This window comes from Chiloscyllium plagiosum, chromosome 28, assembly GCF_004010195.1.
Source record: "Chiloscyllium plagiosum isolate BGI_BamShark_2017 chromosome 28, ASM401019v2, whole genome shotgun sequence".
Classification (NCBI taxonomy): Eukaryota; Metazoa; Chordata; class Chondrichthyes; order Orectolobiformes; family Hemiscylliidae; genus Chiloscyllium; species Chiloscyllium plagiosum.
In genome coordinates, this window is record NC_057737.1 from 23561315 (window position 1) to 23585491 (window position 24177).

The 24177-nt window shown below is 41.6% G+C and overlaps 1 protein-coding gene across 3 annotated transcripts in view; it reads right to left on the reverse strand.

The window, feature by feature from the left end:
- Positions 1-24177, reverse strand: part of pitpnm3 (PITPNM family member 3) — a 658838-nt gene that overhangs the window by 132818 nt on the left and 501843 nt on the right. For all 3 annotated transcript variants that reach the window (XM_043718503.1, XM_043718506.1, XM_043718505.1), the window contains one exon: positions 1593-1782. In XM_043718503.1, coding sequence (XP_043574438.1) covers positions 1593-1782 — 190 coding nt within the window. The remainder of the gene's footprint in view (positions 1-1592; positions 1783-24177) is intronic.

Here is a 24177-nt window from a genome sequence, read left to right on the forward strand (position 1 = left end):
TTCTGAGATTATATACATGTTCCCAACTGCCTCAGCGTTTGAAGATAAATTAAGTTAGTTTGTACATACAGTGGGAAACAGAAAATCAAAGCAAGATTTTATCTATTCGGGACAAGCCATTCATCTTATCTCCCATTGGAATGAATCACCATAAGTTTTGATTCATAGATTCACAGAATCATTCATGAGTGAAATGCAGAGCCCTCTATCCATCCCAAAGAAAATAAATAGCACAGTTCTCTTCAAAGATGCTGTCTTAATCCTTTAGGTCTACCTCCCCTGATTATGGTATTCTGTACAAAGCAACAAAGAACAAAGAAAATTTACAGCGCAGGAACAGGCCCTTCGGCCCCCTATGTCTGAGCCAACCCAAATCCACTGTCTAAACCTATCGCCCAATTCCTAAGCATCTGTATCCCTCTGCTCCCCACCTACTCATGCATCTGTCCAGACGCACCTTGAATGAATCTACCTTGCCTGCCTCTACTACCTCTGCTGACAACACATTCCAGGCACCTACCACCCTCTGTGGAAAGTACTTTCTGCTTGTATCCCCCTTAAACCTTTCACCTCTCACCCTGAATTTGTTGAAATTAAAGGGAGTACCATAACGTTCTTTCTTCTAGAGTTATATCCAGGGAAATCATCTACATATTATGTCTGTCTTGAGCTATCTGAGTAGTTTAGCTGTGAGCCTGTTGCCACCACAAACTTAGTTAAAATTACACCAAGCTGTTCCCAAGTTGGATCCTTACAACTAAAAAAAAGTCTTTAGGAGATTTAAATCCATATTAAAAGTTAGTGTGAAAAGCCACTGCATCACATTATTCTTAACATTACCTATCATTTTTGGTTGCGTGGGTACATTAAAAGGTATAAGAACACTTTCTAGTTATCCAATCTGGCTGCATGAAATGAATACCTCTCAAATCAACCACTCCTTCAACAATTCATCAAATTCTTCATTTCCATATACCATCTGCCTCCAGTTCTGAAGAAGATTGGAATCGAAATGTTTATTCTGTTTCTCTGTGTACAGATGCTGCTAAAATTGCTCAATTTCTCCAGCATTCTCTGTGATTGTTTCAGACTTCCAGCATTTTTATTATTTGTGACTCTAGTGTGTGTCCAGATAGGCCCTTCCACACATTCAGTACCCTCCCTGTGAAGTGATATGTACACCAACACGGGAATACTGCCAAGAATGTTATGCCATTAAAGCTGGGAAATATACAGCTGACTCCTGGACGAACAGGTTCCACATCCCCATATCCATTTAATTCTAAAACCTGTTCATTCTTGCATTGGTTGATTAAAAGCCTTCTTTCTCAGGAAATCAAGATTCACTGGCACCAAAGGAGCCGAATCACAGAACAAACTCACTGACATTGGATGATTGCATAAGGCCCTTAGTACGTATATCTGCAAAATTGGTAAACTGCAGGTCCTCTGCATTATCTTGACCTGAGAAAAGGTTAACATCGTTGTTTATGAAACCATATACAAACGGGGCATGAAGTGTAATCCATTCATGACATTTTAACAGTTACGCTGGAGTTTGAACAATTGGCCATTCTGAATCGAGTACTAACCTGTCCATTGAATCCAATCCCATCCGCAGACTTCAGGAACTCATTGTAAATCTGATTTGCTCTACTAATCACTGTTGTGACTGCATCCTGATATTGTGGGGAAGAAATTGCGAGCAGCGGCAGTGCAGCCAATGGAATATGATCCGCACTGCTACTCAAACAGCCTTCATCATAGCTGTATGGATTTAAGCTGCAGAGGAAAGAGAAATCGAAAGTCAAAAGGCTGAATGGTTTAAAGAAAATTAAGCCTGTCCTTTACATTTAATCTGGGATCATGCTGCTTAGAAAAAAACTAACTCTTTATCTGTTTCTTTATCTCTGCCAATCATGGGATCTCTGCTGACATTTCCAGAAATGCATTTACTAAGATCTAAAAATGAAATAATGCCTCATTCAAAAAAACCTTAAATATTTTCTTTCTTTAGTCCAAGAACCTCCAGGAAACCAAATGCCAATCAAGGATACTATCTTCTCTGTCTCTTGCCTCAAAATATTTTCAAATTTCTATCAGAGAGACACAAAAAAACTTTACAAAAATACAGCTGTAGTACTGTAGACAAAATAAAAATGACCAGGTTTCTGCTGAAATCTTCAAACCAATTGTTTCCACAGTCTCAATGGATTTCTTTCTCCATCATTGAATAACACCAGTCTGCTGCGAAACGTATTCGGCTATTCCTGCAGCAGTTGGTCCAAAGACATGGATGGTAATGGAATGGGAATGCACAGTGACTGTCAGTTCTGCTTAACACACATTTCTTCAATGCGAATTGGCTAAAACACTATTGAAAAATTTAGGCCATTATTTGTAGAACGTGAACTTGTATTGGCTATAACACGATTTCCTGTCCCATTGGTTTAAATGGTGCTGCTATTATGCGATTTTCTTATAACGCAATTTTCTTTTAACTCAGGGTCGCACAGGAACTGAACAATCGCATTATATCAGATATGTAGGTAGGTAGCACAGTGGAAACAAGAGCTCTTACAGTTTATATACAAAAACCTTCCCAGTGATGTGCTATCAAATCAATCTCCATCTGACGGGACAGTTCAGACTTTTGAATCAATAGAAATGGTGTTACAGCACACCATGCAGAGTTTAGTATAAATCCACAACTAACTGCACAATGACATGCAGCGAGTCAGCAAATAAAACCTGACTGAACCCATGTGCAAACTCTCCTTTTTATTCAACAAAGATTGACTTATTATCTTCCATGTCCTTGAGAATATTGTTTAAAGCATTTATCCAAGTACCTTTGCAGCACTGTCATGGATCTGATTTTGTGCCAGATTCCTCCAGGGATGAGCACAAAAATGAAGGCTGACCCTCCAGTGCACTGAACTGTCAGTGGTACCGTCTTTCTGACAGAACATTTTTCTGAGGACCCCAGTCTGCCAGACGGATGTCAAAACTCCCATGGCAAGACAGCCTTTCATCCCTGTCTCCTAGCCAATATTTATCCCTCAATCAACAGCACAAGAAAATAAAAAATGATCTAGTCATTGTCATATTTCTGTTTGTGGGAATTTGCTCCAAACAACCCAATGGCTGTGTTGCCCACATTATAACATTTCATTGATATGAGATGTATGATGATCAAGAAAGATGTTATAAGAATGTAGCATCTTTCTATGTTATATGTAGATGCACTTTCCCCTTCCTTTCTTTCCATCTTTCTTCCTTTTTTTTAAAGGTAGTGGCCAATGGGACCACATCAGCTCTATTACAACAAGATCCAAACTCAATAGCAGTGCAGCATTTACCCTTCATCCCCTGTGAATGTAAAGACGGTCAGTGCTGAATTTCTGAGCTGTTCTATATGATACTGTCACTGCACATCTAATTTTCACAGTCTCTTCATATTTATTAAATCCAAAGTTCGCTTATTTCGATCATATTAAGGACGAAGTATTAGAATGCATTATCTGAGAAGTGACTGTGCACCGATCCAGGTGATAAATTATGCTGGTCATCCAGCACCAAACATCTGGTTCACCAACTGCTATTTTATTTTGGTCACTGGGGCTTAATTACCGTTAGAAAAACCATCCTTTTGCTTTTAGTGATTGTGCAAACTCTTAAAGCACATGGAATAAAAACAGAAATGACTCAGACCATAAGGACTGTGTCCTGCACAGTTTAAAATCAATGTCCATTAATTAGTACCGTTCTACAATTACATCAGCACTGACACACGTAATTAAAACAAACTTATTTCTCTCTGGTGTAGATTCAGTGTATTGTAATGTAACATTTTTTTAAAATTGTAAATACGGTAAATACCTATTTGAAGAAATATTGCAAAATGTGAAACTTGCAGTATTTTCACCTCATTCTAACAAGAACATCTCATACATCCTGTTAATATTGATCGGTTTTCTAACAGTTCTATTTTTAGATCATCATCTTGCTGTATCATTGCTTTCCTGTGCACAGACATATCGGCAGTATTTTGATGTTAAACATATAAACTTATGGGAATGTGACAAGTAGGCCACCAAAGGAATGAATATTAGATTGATAACAATTCTGTTTCAGTTTAAATTAGGTCTGATTTGCAAGAATCGTTTTTTTTTATTAACAGTACCATGGTTCCTCAGAGGTACAGGCAATAAATTGCCATTTTAAGGACATTTATTCTTCCTACTTTTAAGAGCAGAGATCCCCAAGGCTCACTTCTGAATTGTATAATTCTGAATCATACTTTGCTTTTGAATTCACATCAATTTTTCAGCACAAGAACAACCTTTGTGACATAAGTGGGACAGATTTAAATTGATGTGCAAATTGAGTAAGGGTGATGTGAAAGAAAATAAAAATTAGCTCAATGTGTAGTTAGAGTTGGGAATGCACTCTCTGGAAATGTGGTGGAGGCAGGTTCAATTGAGGTACTGAGCAGGGCAGTGGTCTGAAGCAGCATGTAGAGATATGGGGAAACGTCAGAAGATTGACATGAGGTAATATGGACAGTACAGGCATGATAGACTGCATTGTCTCCTTCTAGGCTGTGATAATTCTGTGATTCTGAGAGATTCAGGTTGTAAGTTTGCTCGCTGACATGGCAGGTTTGTTTTCCGACATTTCATCACCATGCTAGGTATCATCATCAGGTAACACCATATCTACCATACTTACAACCTCAATCTGAGCTACAAATCTTCTCAAAATTCACATTGTGTGAAGTTAATTATAACCTCCTAGGGAAGGTGTAGGTCAAAAATTTTCATGTTTTTGCACTTATTGTTGCAAAACAGAGAGCACTGAAATTAGTAAAGTTTGATAACCTTTGTTATGAGCTCTCAGTTTGAAAGTTGGCTTCTGCGTTGTCTTTTTTAGACTGATTCAAAGATGGATGCCTGTAGTGAATGTGCCTTATCGTGGAGATCACATGACCAAATCAAGCGAGGAGGCACATTAGTATACTGCTGCATTTCTATCCCAAACCTTCCTTTTTTCATAAAGAAAAACAAATAAAATGTGCATGCATTATCTTGAACTTTGCAAGTTACCCATGTTAACCATGATGCATACAACTGTCTTCGTAGGGTCATACGATCATAGAGCACAAAAAACGGCCCTTTGGCCCATCGAGTCAGCGCAGTCAAAACCAACCACATTGCTATCCTAATTCCATTTTCCAGTAGTTGGCAAATAGCCTTGCCATGGCAAGTTTTCATCTAAATATTTTTTAAAAATGTTACGAAGGTTTCTGCAGGCAGTGAGTTGCAGATTCCCACCACCCTCTGGGTGAAAAACCTTTTCCTCTCATCCCCTCTGAATCTCCTGTCCCTTTCCTTAAATCTATGCTTCTGGGCATTGATATCCCCATCAACGGTTGCTTCCTGTCTATCCTGTCTAATGCTCCTCTTAATTTTACACATCTCAATCATGACACCCCCCCCACCATCCCACCCCAACAGTCTCCTCTGCTCCCAGAAAAACAACCCTAACGATCCGATCACTTCCAATAGTAGTTCATTATCCTCATCACTCTCTACACATGAATTGCACATAGAGGGTGGAATATTCCCAAGTTTGTGCATAATGGCAAAAGATTTGGGAAAATCACAAGAGAAGTTGAGTCAGGTCTTTCTCGACATCAGGAGCAACAAGTCACATTATCCTAATCAGTTCCGGATGTCAAGCCAAGATTCTTGCTTGACAGCGATGACAGGTCAGGGGGCTATTGCTCACTATCACTCTCATTACTACCTTATCTCGCCTCACTAATTTGCAGGTTCCCATTTGCTTGTCTGCTGGAAAGCAAGTAGATACCGAGAATTCCTGGTGTGAAAGTCAGAGTGGGTACTGGCAACTCCAGCTTGCCACCTACTCATCCCAATCTCCATCCTGGACACCTGGGACCAATGTCTCAAGGTATGTGTCATGGGAAGCGACCACACGCAGCCCACACTCATGGACGGTGGTATCTGGCACCTATCAGCCTCTCTGCATCATGGTGGAACATTTCCGATCCAAATCATTGCTGCACTTTGGTGTGCATTTGCACCTCTCATTGATTGGCTGCTAAAGGGACAGTTAGCATGGAGGGACAGGCACCCAGATTGGACCAGGTTGCATCTCAGGGCTACTCGCATGATCTCTTAGCGCTCATTCACTCCGAGCCCACCTAGATGTTCACTGCATCCCTGATGTGTCTTGCACATTAGTGCTCTTCTTCACCCTTCCCTGTAGCCAGAGCATAAAGGCTCACAGTTTTATTGCATTGCCTTACAGTTTGGAATAGGCACAAAGCCAGGCAGCCTCTCATGCTGGTCAGTAGTCACCAGTCAAGGAGATGCCATGCTAATCTCATCCTGGCAGCTTATATGGCAAACACAGTGCATATGCTGCAAGCAACTGGCCATATCTTAAAGTCTAAGGGGAGTTGTCCTCAGGGAAAGTCCAGAGATTCAGTCAGGAAGACCCTGCACAGTAAGTCAAAGGCAGCCTCAGATGTCAGTCCAGGGTCAGTGACCCAGTTGTGGAGGTGACAGTCCTGTGATTTTTACCACTACAATCCAGGGAGTGGGTCAACATCAGCCAAGGTAGCCTCCAATCGAGGAGTCTCAGGAACATAGTCAGGGAGCTGGTCTGGCCACCCATCATTCACGCCATCCAGCTAAGTCACTCAAGGCTGTTGATTTCTAGTCAGTCTGCAGTTTCCATCCATTAAACACCAATGGGCTCTTATCAGGGAGCTAGCACTGCAAAAGGGAGGTAGGGGAACTAATTCATGGAGACTGGAGGCAGAGCTTCTGGATGCAGAGAGGATAATTCTGTTGAGCATGGCAGAGAAAGGAGTCAGGGTTTGATGATGGTAAGTGACAAATTGGCTGCCAAAGGGGTTATTCGTTGATGGATCCTGCCCTGAGCCTAGAATAGGGCCTCAGAAAACTCTGGGAGCTTTAAATTATGCAAAATGTATGTATCATGGGAAAAGATCACAGTCGTGCAGGGTTCCTTCCTCATGGTCACTGATCACTCTCACACCCAACAATTGGAAATTCATGTTATTCACAAATGCTGCTGGCTGCTTCTATTGAGCTCAAGTGCAATAATTTATCCTTTACACTGCACGGAAACAAAGGATGGCTGTGAAGTCCAATTCCCTTGCCATCTCGCTGTCTTTATCTACGGAATCATTGATTATTTCATTCACACAATGCAAGAGGGTGTGAGCTCTTGCTGAACTGGTGCCTAATAGCCTGTGATACACCAGGTATGTGACCTGTGAAGCCCTAGAATGCTATAGTAGACATGAGAACTACAGTCACCTTGCAGGTTACAGGTATGAGGTTCCCATTCCCACCGAATCCATGAGGCTGTAGAATACCAGCATTTCAGTGACTACTTCCAGGAGAGTTATACACATCTCTGGTGTCACCTTACCAACATTTCCTGGGCATTAGTTCTTGTCGCTGCATTGCGCCAGTGCCCGTCAGCTACAAAGCCTTCCCTGGATGGCTGCCTCCTGATCAGGCTTCCCCTCAGGTGCGAGCATTGCAGCCACTGTCATTGGCCAACTCTCCATTGTGCATTCTCTCCTCCAGATCCCCAACTGCACCTTTGATCATTCTTCCATTAATCCATGACCCAACACCTTCTCCACACTCTTCTACCCCTCACCCACCCCACTTCACTCACTTACCTCTGTCTCACCTTTGCTAGTCCCAGCTTTCATACAAGCTGCCATTCTCCTGCTCCTTATGCGCTTCTGCTTCATGGAGTAATGAAGAGAATCACTTACATTAGAAATAACTGCTCAAAGCTGTCTGTTGCACATAGGAGAGCCGTGTGCACTGCTGGCTAAATCTTGAAGGTAGGACATAATTCCCAAATGTTTTAATATAATCAGCATTCATAGCAAATAAGCAGCTGTCATGGGAAGCCTACCAGTTCACAATCCGGGTTTCCAACCCTCTATGGAAACCTGAAGTGCGGCCCTCATTCTAACAAGTGTCCACTCCCGGGATAATTCCTGCTCTTACAGGTCACATAAAATGGCACCCAATCTGATTCTGAATATGATGATCCTTAGTTTCTTATATGTTACTCTCACATGAAGTGCTCATGGTCAGTCCAACAATCACTTTTCACTGTTATTAAACCTAATGTGACTTTATATTAAATTTGATTGATCAGGCAGAGTCATTTAAAAACCTGCATTCTTGTATGTAGTTTGCATCAGTTTGTTTGGGCTTGTTCATAGAGTCTAACAGTGTAGAAACAGGCCCTTCAGCCCATCATGTCTACACTGACCAACAAATACCAAACTGCACTTGTCCCATAGCCTACTAGGCCCTGGTGTTTAAAGTATTCATCCAGATGCTTCTTAAACATTGCAAGAATACCTGGTTCCACCAACTCCTCAGGCAGCACATTCTGTATTTTTACCACCCTCTGGGTGGTGGAAAGAAATTCTCAGTTTTCCTCCAAACCATTTACGCCTCACCTTAAACCTATGCCCTTTGCTCTTAGATACATCTGCCATGCAGTAAAGATTCTCCTGATCTACTCTATCTATGCCTCTCATCATTTTGTAAACCTCAGCCAAGTGGCCCCTCAGCCTCCTCTGCTCCAGAGAAAACAAACCCAGTCGATCCAATCTCTCCTCACAACTAAAACTTTTCATCCTAGGCGACATCCTGGCGGATCTCCTCTGCACCCTCTTGTGCAATCACATCTTTCCAATAGTGGGGCGTCCAGAACTGTACACAGTATTCCATCTGTGGCCTAACCAATTGTTTTTTTAAAAGCTGTAACACAACTTCATTGCTCCTATGTTCAATGCCCTGGTTAACGAATATAAGCATCTCATATGCCTTCTTCATCACCCTGTCTGCATGTGCTAACACCTTCAGGGATCCAGGAGAAAGTGAGGACTGCAGATGCTGGAGATCAGAGTCCCAAAGTGCACACTGGAGAAGCACAGTCGGTCAGGCAGCATCTGAGGAGCAGGAGAGTCAACGTTTCGAGAATAAGCTCTTCATCGGAAATGTGGAGGTGGCCCAAGGGGGCTGAGAGATAAATGGGAGGGGGATGGGACTGGGGGGGACAGTAGCTGGGAATGCAATAGGTAGATGAAGTAGGGATGAAGTTGATAGGTTGGAGAGGAGGGAGGAGTGAACAGTGGGAAGGAAGATGGACAGGTAGGACAGTTCAAGAGGTGCTGAGTTGGAAGGTTGGAGGGAGGGGAGATGAGGAAACTGGTAAAATCGACATTGATCCCATGTGGTTGGTGGGTCCCAAGCTGGAAGATGAGGTATTCTTCCTCCAGTCATCAAGTGGCTCTGATTTGGCGGTAAAGGAGGCCCAGGACTTGCATGTCCTTGGCAAAGCAGGAGGGGGAGTTGAAGTGATCAGCCACAGGGTGGTGGGGTTGTTTAGTGCATTTGTTCCAGAGATATTCTCTGAAATGTTCCACATGTTGGTGCCCTATCTCCCCAATGTAGAGGAGACTATATTGAGAGCAATGGGCACAGTAGATGAGGTGTTTGGAGGTGCAGGAAAATCTCTGCCAGATGTGGAAGGATCCTTTAGGACCTTGAGTAGAGGTGAGAGGGGAAGTGTGGGTGCAAGTTTTACACCTCTTACGGTGGCAAGGGAAGGTGCAGGGAGTAGAAGGTGGGTTGGTGGGGGGCATGGACCTAATGACGCAGTCGCCAAGAGAATGGTCTCTGTGGAATTCCGAAAGGGGTGGGGAGGGGAATCTGGTGGTGAGGTCTGACTGTAGGTGGTGGAAATGGTGGAGAATGATCAGTTGCACCTGAAGATTGGTAGGGTGGAAGGTGAGGACCGAAGGGGGTTCTGCCCTTTCTGGTTCCAATTTCTGTGTCATCTACAACTTACTAATTATATCTTCAATATTAACAGTAAGGGTCCCAGCATCAATTCTTGTAGTACAGCTCTGGCCTCAGGCTTCAATAAAAAAAATAACCCACCCACCATCACGCCTTGTCTCCTGTTTTCAAGCCCATTTTGGGTCCAGCTTGCCAACATGCCTTGGATCCCAAGAGCTCTTGCTTTCTGCACTAGCATTCCATGTGGGACCTTGTCAGAGGCCTTATTGAAGTCCATGTAAACCACATCAACTGCATTACCCTCATCAATGTATTTAGAGGGATCTCCCTCTAACAGGTCCGTGCTGACTCTCCCGGAACAATCCCTACCTTTATAAGTGTTAATTAATACTCTCCATCAGACATTTTCCCTACCACTAACTGGTCTATAATTATCGGGCTTATCCCTACTGTCCTTCTTGAACAAAAAATCACATTTGCCATCCTCCAGTCATCCATCACTTTGAGGCCACTGAAATATTAAATATCTCCACCAGGTTCCCTGCAATTTCTTCCCATGCCTTCCATAGCAACCTAGGACACATCTCATCAAGCCCTGGGGATTTATGAACTTTTATGTCCCCCAAAAATTCTAACATCTCCTTATTGATTTTAATGTGTTCTCGAAACTCACCATTTCAACAGAAATGTTATTCCACATCTCCAGGGCAAAGGGAATTTGAGCCCAGGCTGTTTGGCCCAGAGGAAGCGATATTACCACTGCCTCACAAGAGTCCTCCCGTGTTCCTTGAAAGTGTGCATGGGAAATGAGACAATCCTTCTTATATTCTAAATGTTCAAGGAGGCATAAGAGAAAGTAATTCTCCTAAAATAATAATGGATCTCATTATAACTCTCAGAAAAAGAACAGTAGTGCAGATATGTTACAACATTTAATCTTTACATCCTGCACATTCACATGGATGTTCCCCACACGACACAACCCCCCCAACCCCCAAGTGGATCATTACAGCTTTAGTGCAGCTGCTGATGTAGCAGCATATACTGCTCTCCTCCAGACATCACAACAACAGACATGGAATCACTGCCAGATGCAAAGAAGTACAATGAAACCCACTCATGCATTGATCGTTAATATTGCCAAATTGCAGCAAAGTGGAAGTATATGAGACCATGAATATAGTCTTGAATAGTTTGAAGTGGCCATATAAATGGGAGAGAAGAAGCTGCTGAAAGAGGCAAACTGACTGTGTCAGGATATGTAGGAATCAAAAAGAGTGGAGCTCTAGATATAAAGTTAAAAATGTCACAACACCTGGTTATAGTCCAACAGGTTTATTTGGAAGCATTAGCTTTCGGAGCACTGCTCCTTCATCAAGTGCAACCACCTGATGAAGGAGCAGCGCTCTGAAAGCTAGTGCTTCCAAATAAACCTGTTGGACTATAACCTGGTGTTGTGTGATTTTTAATATTGCCCACCCCAGTCCAACACCGGCTTCTCCACCTCTCGAGATAAAGTACTGAAGGAAATGGCATGACTGGCTGTGTAAAATTCCATAGCAGAGTCAGGGAAGATATGAGAAGGGACCTAATGGCATTGCCTCAGGACATCTTTGACAAACACAACACAACAGACTAGGGGGATTAGTTGGAGAAGCTGGTGAGAAATGGGGTAAATTTGGCAATATGATTTGCTGTCCACTGATTGCAGATGCACAGTAAAATAGGAACACATTTAGAACAAATAAAGCGTAACTAGAATTATAATAGAATTTTATGTTTCTATTCATTTTCTATAAGCTTTCAAAAGAAGGAAGTCTGCCCACTTGTGAGCTCACTTTAAGAGTTGATTGACTTGAAGAATTCCATTCTGGAGTTATTTTGACATGGGAAAATGAAGACCTGAGGTAACAGGACTAATTCACCATCAGTGTAAAGTGTATGGTTAGGCCACTCCAATCCATTGAAATTCCAATGGACACAGGAAGGACACCACAATTCTACCGCTCACTCTACAATAAACCCTGAGTTTAAACTCTACATGATTTGACACAATCCTGGACAAGTGTCAATGATACCAACCCCTTCAGCAATTCCCTTTTTATATTTCCATTTGACCTGTGAGCAATTCCTTTTTTCCTATTGTAAGGAACTTTTGTGGGAAGTGATTGCAATGTTCTGCTTGATTTACTGTGTGAAGCAGTCCAAGGGTAAACTAAAGACAGCCTATTAAACATGCCAGGCTAAATAGAGTCAGAGATAAAGGCAGCCATTTCGCTTTGTGACTTATATTCTATTTTTAAAGAGACAGTAAATTACATCAATGGTAGTCACTGCTGCATCAAGAAGGACTGTAATACTTTGCTCATGTGACCTAGTCACAAATCTGCTTTCTTGGCTGATCCAGTAGTTCCTGGAAAGGCTCAGCACTGTCATTCTGACAAATGAACTGAGTGTTAAAACAGCTGCTCTCTGTCTCAGTGGGTATGATGCACATCAGTCCCAATGTTTGCTTGAAGTCAGCAAAATGCAAGTCCTCTTCTTGTTCTCATTTAAATTACTACTTGAAAGCGCAACATTTTTGCACAAAGTAATTAAATCTGGCACAAGGTTAAGGTCAGCTCTTGGCAAGCAATTGCCCCTCATGATTTTCAGGCTCGTAAACCTTTCTCCAGGAAGCAACAGGCTTCCACCAATAGAGCTAATACAAAGCAAGTCATCTTTACCAACCTGTGGAACAAAGAGCCAGGACTCCTTAAAGGAAACTGGTCCTACTTCAAGGGAGGTAAGGAGTTACAGCTGAACAGCAGTCTAGAGATATCTAGTTCACTTATTCAATTGGTTTTGCATTTCACGAGGCTCTGGTCTGTTGTCATGCACATAGCCAACAGAACACACACCCAAGCAAAGTGGATTTAGGCTCACCCTAAACGGGACCTTCCAAGAGTTCTACATCTCCAGATGCAGTGTGTCAATTTCCAAAACATCAATTTTGGGCCACTGCTTCACCAGCAGAAACCCCCAGGTGAGTGACAGCAAGGTGGGGTTGCAACCTATCACAACCCTCAGACCCATCCCTGCTCCTCCTGACTCATGTACATGTCATTCTTTCATTACCTTCACAATCACAGTTTCTTGTCAACTGTATCCCTTAAAGAAAAACCTGCGTAGAACTGGTCTGGTCCCCTCAGGACAATCCTATCTGGCATTTCATTACAACTAGAATCCTATAATCCCTACAGTGTGAAAAAGGTTGCTTTTCATCTCCGGCCCTTCAAAGAGCATCCCACCCAGACCCAGCATCTTCCACTCCCGGTGATCCTATATTTCCCACCTGACTTACACACACCTGGACATGAGACAATCTCAGCATGACCAATCCACCTAACCTGCACCCCACTGGACTATAGAAGGAAACTGGAGCACCCAGAGGAAACCCCCACAGACAGAGGGAGAATGTGCAAATTCCACTTTGATTGTCGCCCAGGGCTGGAATTGAACCCAGGTCCCTGGTGTTATAAGGCAGCAGTGCTAACCACTGAGCCACTATGCAGCTGTTATTTTGTTGCCACCTTCATTTACTTGTCTCCAATTACTTCATTGTCATTATTATCATGTGTGCTTTATCCATAGGCAGGTCTTTGGCTCATGAAGTCATAGAATCATATAGCACAAAAACAGACACAGTGGTCCAACTTGTCCATGCCTAACAAGATTCCCAAACTAAACTTGTCCCAACTGCCTGCATTGTGCTCATATCCCTCCAAACCCTTCTTATTCACGTAGCTGCCCAAATGTCTTTTCAATGTTATAACTGTACGTGCATCTACTCTTCCTTCAGCAGTTCATTCCACAATGAGAACCACCCTCTGTGTGAAATAGTTGCCACCCAGGTTCCTTTTAAATCTTCCTCCTCTCACTGTAACATATGGCCTCTAATTTTGAATTCCCTTACCTTAGGGAAAAAACCTTTGCTATTCAGCCTCTCTATGTTGCTCATGGTTTTATAAACCTCCATAAGTCCATGTCGATCCTGTGCCAATCATTACATTTGCCGATAACTTCCATCAAATTTCAAGCCATCCAGAACTGAAATTACCTTCTTTCCTCTTCTTCCTTGAACCTATCCTCCCTCATCTTTTACAAGTCTGTTTCTTCTTAAGGTACACCCTACTCAGTCTCTCGGCCTTTTCCTATTACCTACAACAAAATTCTTTGTTCATGCACTTCCCAGAGCACTTGTTACTCTTTCTGATCAATGGATACTGTTCATTCTCCTCTGAGCCCACATTTCAAAACTATTTCACAAGTCAGCCTCCTCCTTCCAAGTTGCAGGTCCACAACAACACCTCAAAACAACTTCTTCACAAGTCATTATTTTGTTTTTTGTTCATCTGTTTAGCAATGATATATTCTTTCCCATTTCTACCTTTGTTCTTATTTCTTTGTTACATCTTCCATCTGCAGATATTATGCTTCCAAAATATTTGAAATCTGCATTTAGACTAGATTCCCTACAGTGTGGAAACAGGCCCTTCAGCCCAAACCGACCCTCCGAAGAGTAACCCACCCATGACCCTTTTTCCTTTGACTAATGCACATAACACTATGGGCAATTTACCATGGCCAGTTCACCTGAACTGCACATCTTTGGACTCTAGGAGGAAACCAGAGCAAACCCACACAGACATGGGGAGAATGTGCAAACTCCATGCAGACAGTCGCCCTAGGCTGGAATCGAACCTGGGACCCTGGTGCTGTGAGGCAGCAGTGCTATCCACTGAGCTACTCCTTGTACTAATTTGTTTGTAGTTTGTGCTGAAGAAGGGTCACAAGGATCCAAAACACGCAATCTGCTTTCTCTCCATAGGTGCTTCCAGACCTGCTGAGTTTCTCCACCCATTTCTGTTTTTATTTCTGACTTGCAGTTTCCACAGTTCTTTTGTTTAGTATCTCTCCCACACTTATTGCCTGCTGTGGTAACACATTGAAAGGATTTAAAAGTTAATGCTCAACCTATTTCACTGCATTATGAATGCACCTTCCTTGACCCACAGATCCCACAGTGGGTCTTGAACCTGGTGCTTCTGGCTTAGAGATGGCCATGTTAAACATGGTCTCTTCCAAATCAGCCAATCATATGCAAGTAGATTTCAAATTTGTTTTAACCCCTGTATGTGAAGAGCACCTACTGCGCCAGTTATAATTTAGCCAGTTTTCATATTAAACATTTTTGTGTGTGTAAAACAGGCAATAAATATTATCTTCATTAACATACTCAACCTGTTTTAGATAGCTGCCAGGCATGCCTGAAAACCTGCCTGATCCAAGACACTTTTCAGACATCTCTGCAATGCAGGGCACAGTCCAGTGAAACTAGTACCTATTCCATCCTACTCTTCATGGAAAACGCTTTATTATCCAACCAGCCCAACATAAACTGGATGCATCCAAGTGCTTCAAATTCAGAAGGCCAGTAAGAATTGGGAACAAACTAGGTCTGCCTTTTGAAAGTGCAACTTTAATTAACTCCGCTAAATCACTCACAAATTTTATGGTATAACTCAAACAAATTGGGTTTCTATTTTCTGATATCTGTTTGGCTTGACTGTGGAAGGTTATACTTCTTGTATCAAGTTGAGGCATTTAAATGCTGCGAAACAGATTTCCCCTTTCTAAGGGTGGCACGGTGGCTCAGTGGTTAGCACTGCTGCCTCATAGCACCAGGGACCCGGGTTTGATTCCAGCCTCAGGCGATAGTCTGGTTGGAGTTTTCACATTCTCCCAGTGTCTCCATGAGTTTCCTCCCACAATCCAAAGATGTGCAAGTTAGGTGAATTGGCCATGCTAAATTCCTCATAGTGTTCAGGGATGAGTAGGTTAGGTGCATTAGTCAGGATAAATATCAGATGGTAGGGGAATGAGTGTGAGTGGTTTACTCTTCAGAGGGTCAATGTGGACTTGTTAGGCCAAAGGGCCTGTTTCCACGCTGTAGGGATTCTATGATTCTAATTTAGATACTTCATAAAAATTAAAAGTCTACGGCCTTCATTCAAGATATTTAACAAGGTGATTTTTCTGTACATTAACATAATTCTTTTTCTTTCCAGCTTTTCTGTCATATAAGGTCACACATTTCTGAAATGTCTGTTTTATTCCTATGCCTTTTTATTTTATTTCCTACTACAGGTATAGTGTAATCATGATAAACTAGGAGTAGGTTATTCCAATTATGCCCGAGCTCCCGACTGTTATCACAATCTCGAATTCAAGTGACTTGTGATGAATGCTGCTTCTTTTCTCTCTGTTTCACTTCTGCTAGAGGCAAGATCCAATAGTTCCCCGAGTCAGTTAAATCCTGCTGATCTAATATCTATCATCCATTCTTATATCCATCTCATGCAAGAGCTAACTGCCTCTCTGCTCTATCCTTAAATAACTGAGAATGGCAGCTTTTAAGTGTTCTTCCACCCCATGGTTCCCATTCTATTAAATATTGCCCACATAGACTCATTTTGATCTTGTTTCGGCTATATTTTGATCAGGGTTCACTTTCATAAACTGAAGCTAGCACTCTGATCTTACAAAACTTCCTTCAACGTTGATTTCTGCAATGGTCTTATTTTCTTTATTTCCTCCAATTTAGTTCTGCCTCTAAAATACACTTAAATAAAAATCACATGCAGAACTGGGATAGGGAAATTAATATTACAAAGGCAACTGAAAATCCTTTGTTGTATAAAATCATGCTTCTGATGGGTTAATATTCTTGCTATATTGGCTCCCATTGTACTGATGTCAGACACAGTCTGTGGGTAGGGTCAAGATGTTCTACTTCAGCTTTAGGAGGGAGCAGATATATCTGTACCAGCTCCCTAAGGTCCTAGCAATTATGCCTGACTAAACACCATTGTTGCCATTATGTTAGCTCAGAACAAAGCCTTTTTGGTAGACAGCGTACAGGGGTGTATCCTCTCCTGATAATCATGAGATAGGACCAAGATAAAGCAAAGACAAGAGAGGATTGACAAGGGACTGAACTATCACAACTGTCCTTAGCCAGTTCCTATGGCATCCAAACATTTCACCTATTGTGTCCGTTGTTCTCAATGTTGTCCCCTCCACATTGGGGAGACATACGCCAATTCGCAGAACATTTCAGAGAACACCTCTGGAATAGATGCACCAAATGACCCCAACATCCTGTGGCCGACCACTTCAACTCCCCCTCCCACTCCGCCAAGGACACGTGAGTCCCAGGCCTCCTCCACCGCCAAATTCTAGCCACCTGACGACTGGAGGAAGAATGCCTCATCTTCTGCCTTGGGACTTTCAAACCACACGGCATCCACGTGGATTTCACCAGCTTCCTCATCTCCCCTGCCCCCACCTCATCCCAGATTCAACCCTCCAACGTGACACCACCCTCTTGAACTGTCCTACCTTTCCATTTTCTTTCCCACCTAATCCGCTCTACCCTCCACTCTGACCTATCATGATCACCCGCCCCACCTGCATCTACTTATCGCCTTCCAAGCCATTTTCCCCCCCACCCTCCTATTTACATCTCAGCTTCCTTCCACCCCCACCTAATTCCTGATGAAGGGCTTATGCCCGAATCATCGACTCTCTTGTTCCTCGGATGCTGTGCTTTTCCAGCTCCACACTTTTTGACATATGGGTAGATGTGCCAAATACTATGAGGTATCAGGAGTGGTTATCTGAGAATATACCACACCTTCCATTGCAGTAAAATCAACTACAATAAAGAACTCACATTGATATCACACCTTTTATCTTTCAAAAACATCAAACGTTTGACAGGCTGACCTTCACCTTTTCAGCTGCATGTTTGTATTTTAATACTGGGTAAGAAACAAAATATCCATCCTTCCCATCCATTTACCAATGTGTTTAGAGTTAGTCAAATGTTTCCAGAAACATTAGTATTGATTCTCTCGTGATCTAGTATTAGTGGTCTCTTGTGAAATGACCAGGAACCTCACAAAGAAAAGACATCACTGCAACGCCAGCACATTTATGGACCTCACAACCTCACATCAGTTTATATTGGTGCCCATCAATTACGAGCAGTACAAGTACTGAGAAAGGTGCTCTTCCCCTGGTAACCTGGGAAAACTTCCTCCTTCGAATAACACCATGAGAGAAAGACACAGATTGCCGCCTATTTGTAGGAGCTTGCTGTGTGCAAGTTGGCTGCCATGTTTCCATCACAACAGTAGCTGCACCTTAGAAATATATCATTGGCTTTTGGGGATGAACCAAGGTTGTGAAAGACGCTGTTTAAATAGCACTCTGTCTTTCTTCCATTCTTTGAGGTAATAATTTAAAATGCTTCATCAATGAGGTAAAGATTTTGGAGACGTTAGTTGTCCTGTAGCTTGCAGGTTTTGTTTTCTGATCTGGAGGCAGTTGTTGTTGCTCCTTTGAGTCCTGAACTGTTCATGTCGTGTGGCTCAATAATTGTTTCTTCATGTGGGTCCATCTGATAATCCTGCTCTAGAAAGAAGAAGAAAAACAGCTCCAACTCTGACAAGAAGGAAATCTGTTCTCAGGATCCTCTACTCTCCCAGGAGAGTTCATAAGGAAAAAATAACTTTACCGAGCTCACTATCTGGAACTGGATAAGATGATTTTGATTTTATAAGATGGCAGTAATTAAGTTGTGTTGTACCCTGAAACTAGCACAGCATGACCAAGATCCGCCCTCTACTAAAATTCTGAACTTTTTTACCACTGGCTTCTTGCAAGCTGCCACCACAGCTATGAGCAACATCGAGCACTCTACTCTCAAAGCATACATTAAACAGCCTTGTTCACCAAAGTAAAATATATTCATGAATATCAGAAGTAGCAAACTGAGTTTGTTGCATATGGCGTGATTTCTCACAGGATTAGGTAGGAGGCAGTGACGCACTGGACTGGCAACCCCCACAGCCCAAGCTCTCAGTACATGGCTTCAAATCCCACCATGACAGACGGAGGAACATGAATTCAATCTTAAAAGCCTGGAATTAAAAGCAAGTCTCAGGACTGGTGACCAAGAAACACCTGCTGTAAATACTCATTTTGTTTCTTAATTTTCTTCAGGGAATAAAATCAGCCCATTCTTACCGATAACCCTAGCACTGTATAGGTATTTTACAGTATGATCATTGCATCCGAAATAAATGGCTCAAACAAAATTGTAACTTGGATGGTTTCTGAAAACTGAACAGAGGACCTATTATTTCTAAAGTTCATACTATTTTCAAAGTAATAAAGCAAAATTATTTATGATCTGGTCATTTCAGTATTGATCGGGTGATATCGCTCATTAATACAGATGTGGTAAAATGACTGACTGCTTTGGAGGTTTTTGATGTCATTAAATTCAAATTGTTTGATTAGGGCATTTTAAAGGAAGTTTTCAAAGACAAAATCATTCTACACAAGAGGTTGGACATCATGGCATATTTTGCCGTTCATACGTTGCAAGAAATTCTTGGCTCATGTCCCATTTAGAAGTGTTTCATATTTAATCAATGTACTGCAATGTATATCCAATATACCATTGTTCTAAATCTGCAATAACTACCAAACAAAAAAAAAATCACCTATTGCAATAATGCCATCCAAAAGAAACTTCACTGAAAGTCAATGTGAAAAAAGCGAAACATTTGTTCTACCTTATGCATTTCACCGTAATGCACTTTTTGTATGCTGAGTGGACACAGCACAATATAAATTGAATCATAAATAATTATTTTGCTGAATACAAACTATAATATTGCCCAGCCCCTTTAAGAAAATATTAAGATGCAGCCACAGTTAGACATTGTACTGTTTTGGGACATCACATTGCAAAAAAAAGTACCAAACATGCAACAGTTTGTGCCCACTGGTATCTGATGATAATGGTTGTAATTTACACAATTATTATGACATTTTCTCAATTCTATTCCGAACGATGTCCTACAGGTACTAAGAGATCTGAAAAAAAACACAAGTCACTAAAATGGCTGAAATTTGTATTCATTGCACTTCCAGAATAAAGTATAAATAGAAAAGGCTGCAGCTGATGGCTGAATACTTAAAATATTGAACAAGCCTAGTCCACTTATTAGAATCCATGCTTGTGAGTTTAGTATTCAGCAGCATGAACATCTCATTCAGGCGAGATAGGGTTCAAAAGCTTAAGGTCAAAACAAGAGCAGGGATTTTGGCATTGTACATTCTGCCTTTTAACATCTTGCATTCACCAATGCACAACACATTCCATTGAAAGTCTATAACTGGTGATGTATTTACGAGATTTGAACCTCACGTATGTTTTTGCATATGTGATATTATTCAGAAATCTGCTTAAAGTCGGTTGGAAGATCTTAACCGGTCAACTTAGGTTTACATCATTTTACATACAAACATATATACTCAGAATTTCTTCAACAAAGTTAACAAAACTAGGACATAAACTTACAAAAGAAACCTCACCACTTTTAGTGATAAATGTATTTCAAAGGTCATATTTCACTTTTGTTGGGAGGAGGGATTTACAGTGAAAGGCAAAGGAAGGCAATATTTCCAATCTGTATGCACAGCACAACTACAGCTAGCATCTTGTTGGCTACCCATTCTTAGCATTTACGTCATTATGCTCCTGCTGAGCCGTTATATTCTGCTCATCTCTCCCAGACACAGATCTCTAAGCAAATATTCAGATACATGGGGCCCAACTGAGCCACATTATCTGTTATGTTCATGCCACATCTTTTTTTAAAGTGATAATTTAATGCGGAAAAAGTCAGAAGCATATTTTGCAGAGATGTGCAGCAGGCTGACACCTCTGATATCCCACAGAGTTTGCTGAGATATTTAATTTAGGGTGACTGAGACAGTGTCACCCAATTACACCTCTTTATTAATTTCACCCCAAGACTGAAGAGAAGCTATTCTCTCAAACAGCAGGGTTGTTTTTGGTCTTACTTTCATCAGCATTTAATTTGTTTGGGTGGAGATTGCCAAATGGTGGAAAGCAAATTAATTAAAGAAACAAACCTAAAATGTGAATAATTGCACTTTGTTTCTGAACCTGGGCGTACTCCTGATAAATACTTGATTCTTTCACTCTCCTAGCTTCGTGCTTGTCGGATTCAGTTCAGTTTGATTCTTGCTCTCATTCATTTTATTTTAAGTGTCCAAATTTATTGTCTTCCTTGTTGATTTTGAAGATCTGTTGCCATAGCAAAATGAATATAGTACTGATTCAAAGCTTAATGACCTGATCTGATGCTCGCTGATCCGTGATCATTATTTTGCTTCATGTTGTCTGGTGACAAGTTCCATCATTTCATTTCAATTTAAATTTAATAAAGGTAATTGTTTGTTTTGGTCCATATTTAATTACGGGAGAGGATTAAAAATATTACATCAGGGAATTCGTTCAAAACCTATGGACTTAGCTATTACCATTTTTATGGTTGCAATAGCTCCTCAAAGCAAGAGAACTACCTGTAAGAGGTGGGACACCTCATTAATACATTTAAAGCAGGATTGTAGAGTGATTAAAAAAAACACTTGCTGTTTGGGTTAGTCCAGAGCTCATAAATTCAGCAGTGAAACAAAAGCACAAGTTACAGTTTCAAACGCAAAGTTTTTTTTTACAACACACCCTGTGGACTAGAAGGATTGGGAATGCATTCTTAAGGAAGCCTCTCATCTCCTGTCTGCCAATCACAACCACTCTCTCCCTCTCATGAGCCACCATCTGCAGCTCCCTCACTCCCAATTGCTGGATGCTGTTCCCCAAGGTCACCACCTGCAGCTTTGTGGAACTGGGGTTTGCCACACTCTATCAGCCAGGTCGCAGAAAATACTGACAATTTTAGCAGAATCATCAGAATTCAAAAATTGCCATTATCCCTCACCAGAGGCCCTTTGTTTCCAGCTGCCGTGCTGCAACATGCTAAAGCAGATACAGATGTCCAACTGGATTGAGGCTGTCTAACTATTCATTCATCAACATGTACATACAAGAAAAATACGAGTGATAGATAATAAATTAGCTATATATGCCCCTTGAAGCAAGATAATCTTTTAATTATTGATATTAATATAATAATTACTGTGTTACACTGAATAAATATATTTATTAGGTGCATAGAGTCATACAGCATGAAAATGGACTCTTTGAAATACAAATGGTAAATATGGTTTAACTTCCATTACTTTGTGGGCAAGTAATGTTATCACTGCTCCGGTTCCTTCACAGTAATTTTGCAGGATGATGACATTTTGTTCAAACTCACATCAAATAAACACGGGGAATGTCTCAGTGTTCATTATTTCAGAAAATCCAGGCTGAGCTTGACTGTTGCTGAGCTTTAAGTAAACAATACACAGCACTAGGTTAGCACTAGCTCTGGGGGAATAAAATGAAGACAGATTCATTCTTTGTCAGGTTTTTCACTCACTGGATGTTGACATCATTAGCCACACCAGCATATATTGCCCATCCCTACCTGCACTTGAGAAGGTGGTGGAGAGCGGTGTTCTTGACCTACTGGGGTCCATGTGGTGTCAGTACATCCACAGTGCTCTTAGGGAGAGATTTCCAGGACTTGGACTGCAATCAAAAATTGGAACAGCAATAGAGCTGTGAGAAATTTGGAGGGGAACTCACAGACGGTAGTGTTTTCTCACATCCATTGTCCTTGCTCTTCAAGATGTTAGACATCTCATATTTGAAAGTTGCTGTTCAAGAAGATTTGGTGAGTTGCTCCAATGTGTCTTGTAATTAATACTTACTGTTGCCACAGTACATGGTTATTGGAGGTGGGGGGAAATGTTTAAGATTAGTGCATGGGGTGATGCTCCTGGGTGATCTCGAGTTTCTATTGTGTTATTACAGCTACATCCATCCAGGTGAGTGGAAAGTGTTGTAGCACAATCCTGGCTTGTGCCTTGTTGGTGGTGGACAGGTTTTGAAGACTCAGGAGGTGAGCTAATCACTCTAGAATAAAGAGCCTTTAGCATACTTTTTGTTGCCACAATATTTTTTGGGAGGGTGGGGGGGCGCAGTTAAGTTTCTGGTTCTGAAGATATTGCTGGTAACACATTTGGTGATAGTTATGCCCTTAAAATCAAAGGAAGATAGCTAAACCTTTTCTTGTTGGAGATGGTCAGTGTCTTTTTCATTGTTGCTTGAAATTCCTTTTGTAGCTTTTGCTGACAAGTCCAGTATTTGTCACCATATCCCAGTGGCTTCTGAACTAAGTGGCTTGTGAGGTTAATTCAGAGGGGCAATTAAGAGTCACTCACATGGCAGTGGTTCTGAACATATAAAGTAAACTGAGCAAAGAGAGCAGATTTTATTCTTGAAAGAACATTAGTGAACCGTATGGGATTTCCAACAGTCAACATTTGTTGACTTGCTTTTCATTAAAGATTTATGAATTGAATTTAAGACCCACCAGCTGCCATGGTGGGATTTGAACCATTTTGCCAAAACATTAGCCTGGGTCTCTTGATTACTAGTCCAGTGACAGCACCACTGCACCCCACTGCTCCCAGTGCACATGTTTATGTATATTACTTGCTACTTACCATTCCAAGTCTGCATGTCATTCAGATCATGCTACATGCAGGCACTGACTACTTTTATAGGAGAATTTGCAAATGGAACTGAATATTTTGCATGATAGCTCAGAGAGTGGTGACAATATACAACACTTTTCATTGTATTTTGTCATAACATGCATACAATCATAAATCAAATTTAATAAATCAAATTTTAAAAATCCCTACTTCAAACCTTACATGAAGGGAAGATCATTGATACAATGGTTGGAGGTGTTTAGGCCTAGGACACTTCTCCGAGGAACCACAGTGATATCCTGGGGTGATTGCTGCCTAATAACTCCAACCTTTGTGTGAGGTATAATAGGTATGAGTGGTGAGTTTTCCAACTGACTTCAATTTAGCCAGGACTTCTTGTTGTCATGTACAGACCAGTACGGCCTTTATGTCAAGTGAAGTCATTCCTGCCTCATCTCTGGAATTCAGCAATTTTACTTGTTTTTTGGGGGAAAGTGAGGACTGCAGATGCTGGAGATCAGAGCTGAAAATGTGTTGCTGGAAAGGCGCAGCAGGTCAGGCAGCATCCAAGGAGCAGGAGAATTGACGTTTCGGGCATGTGCCCTCCTTCAGGAATGAGGAAAGTGTGTCCAGCAGACTAAGATAAAAGGTAGGGAGGAGGGACTTGGGGGAGGGGGCG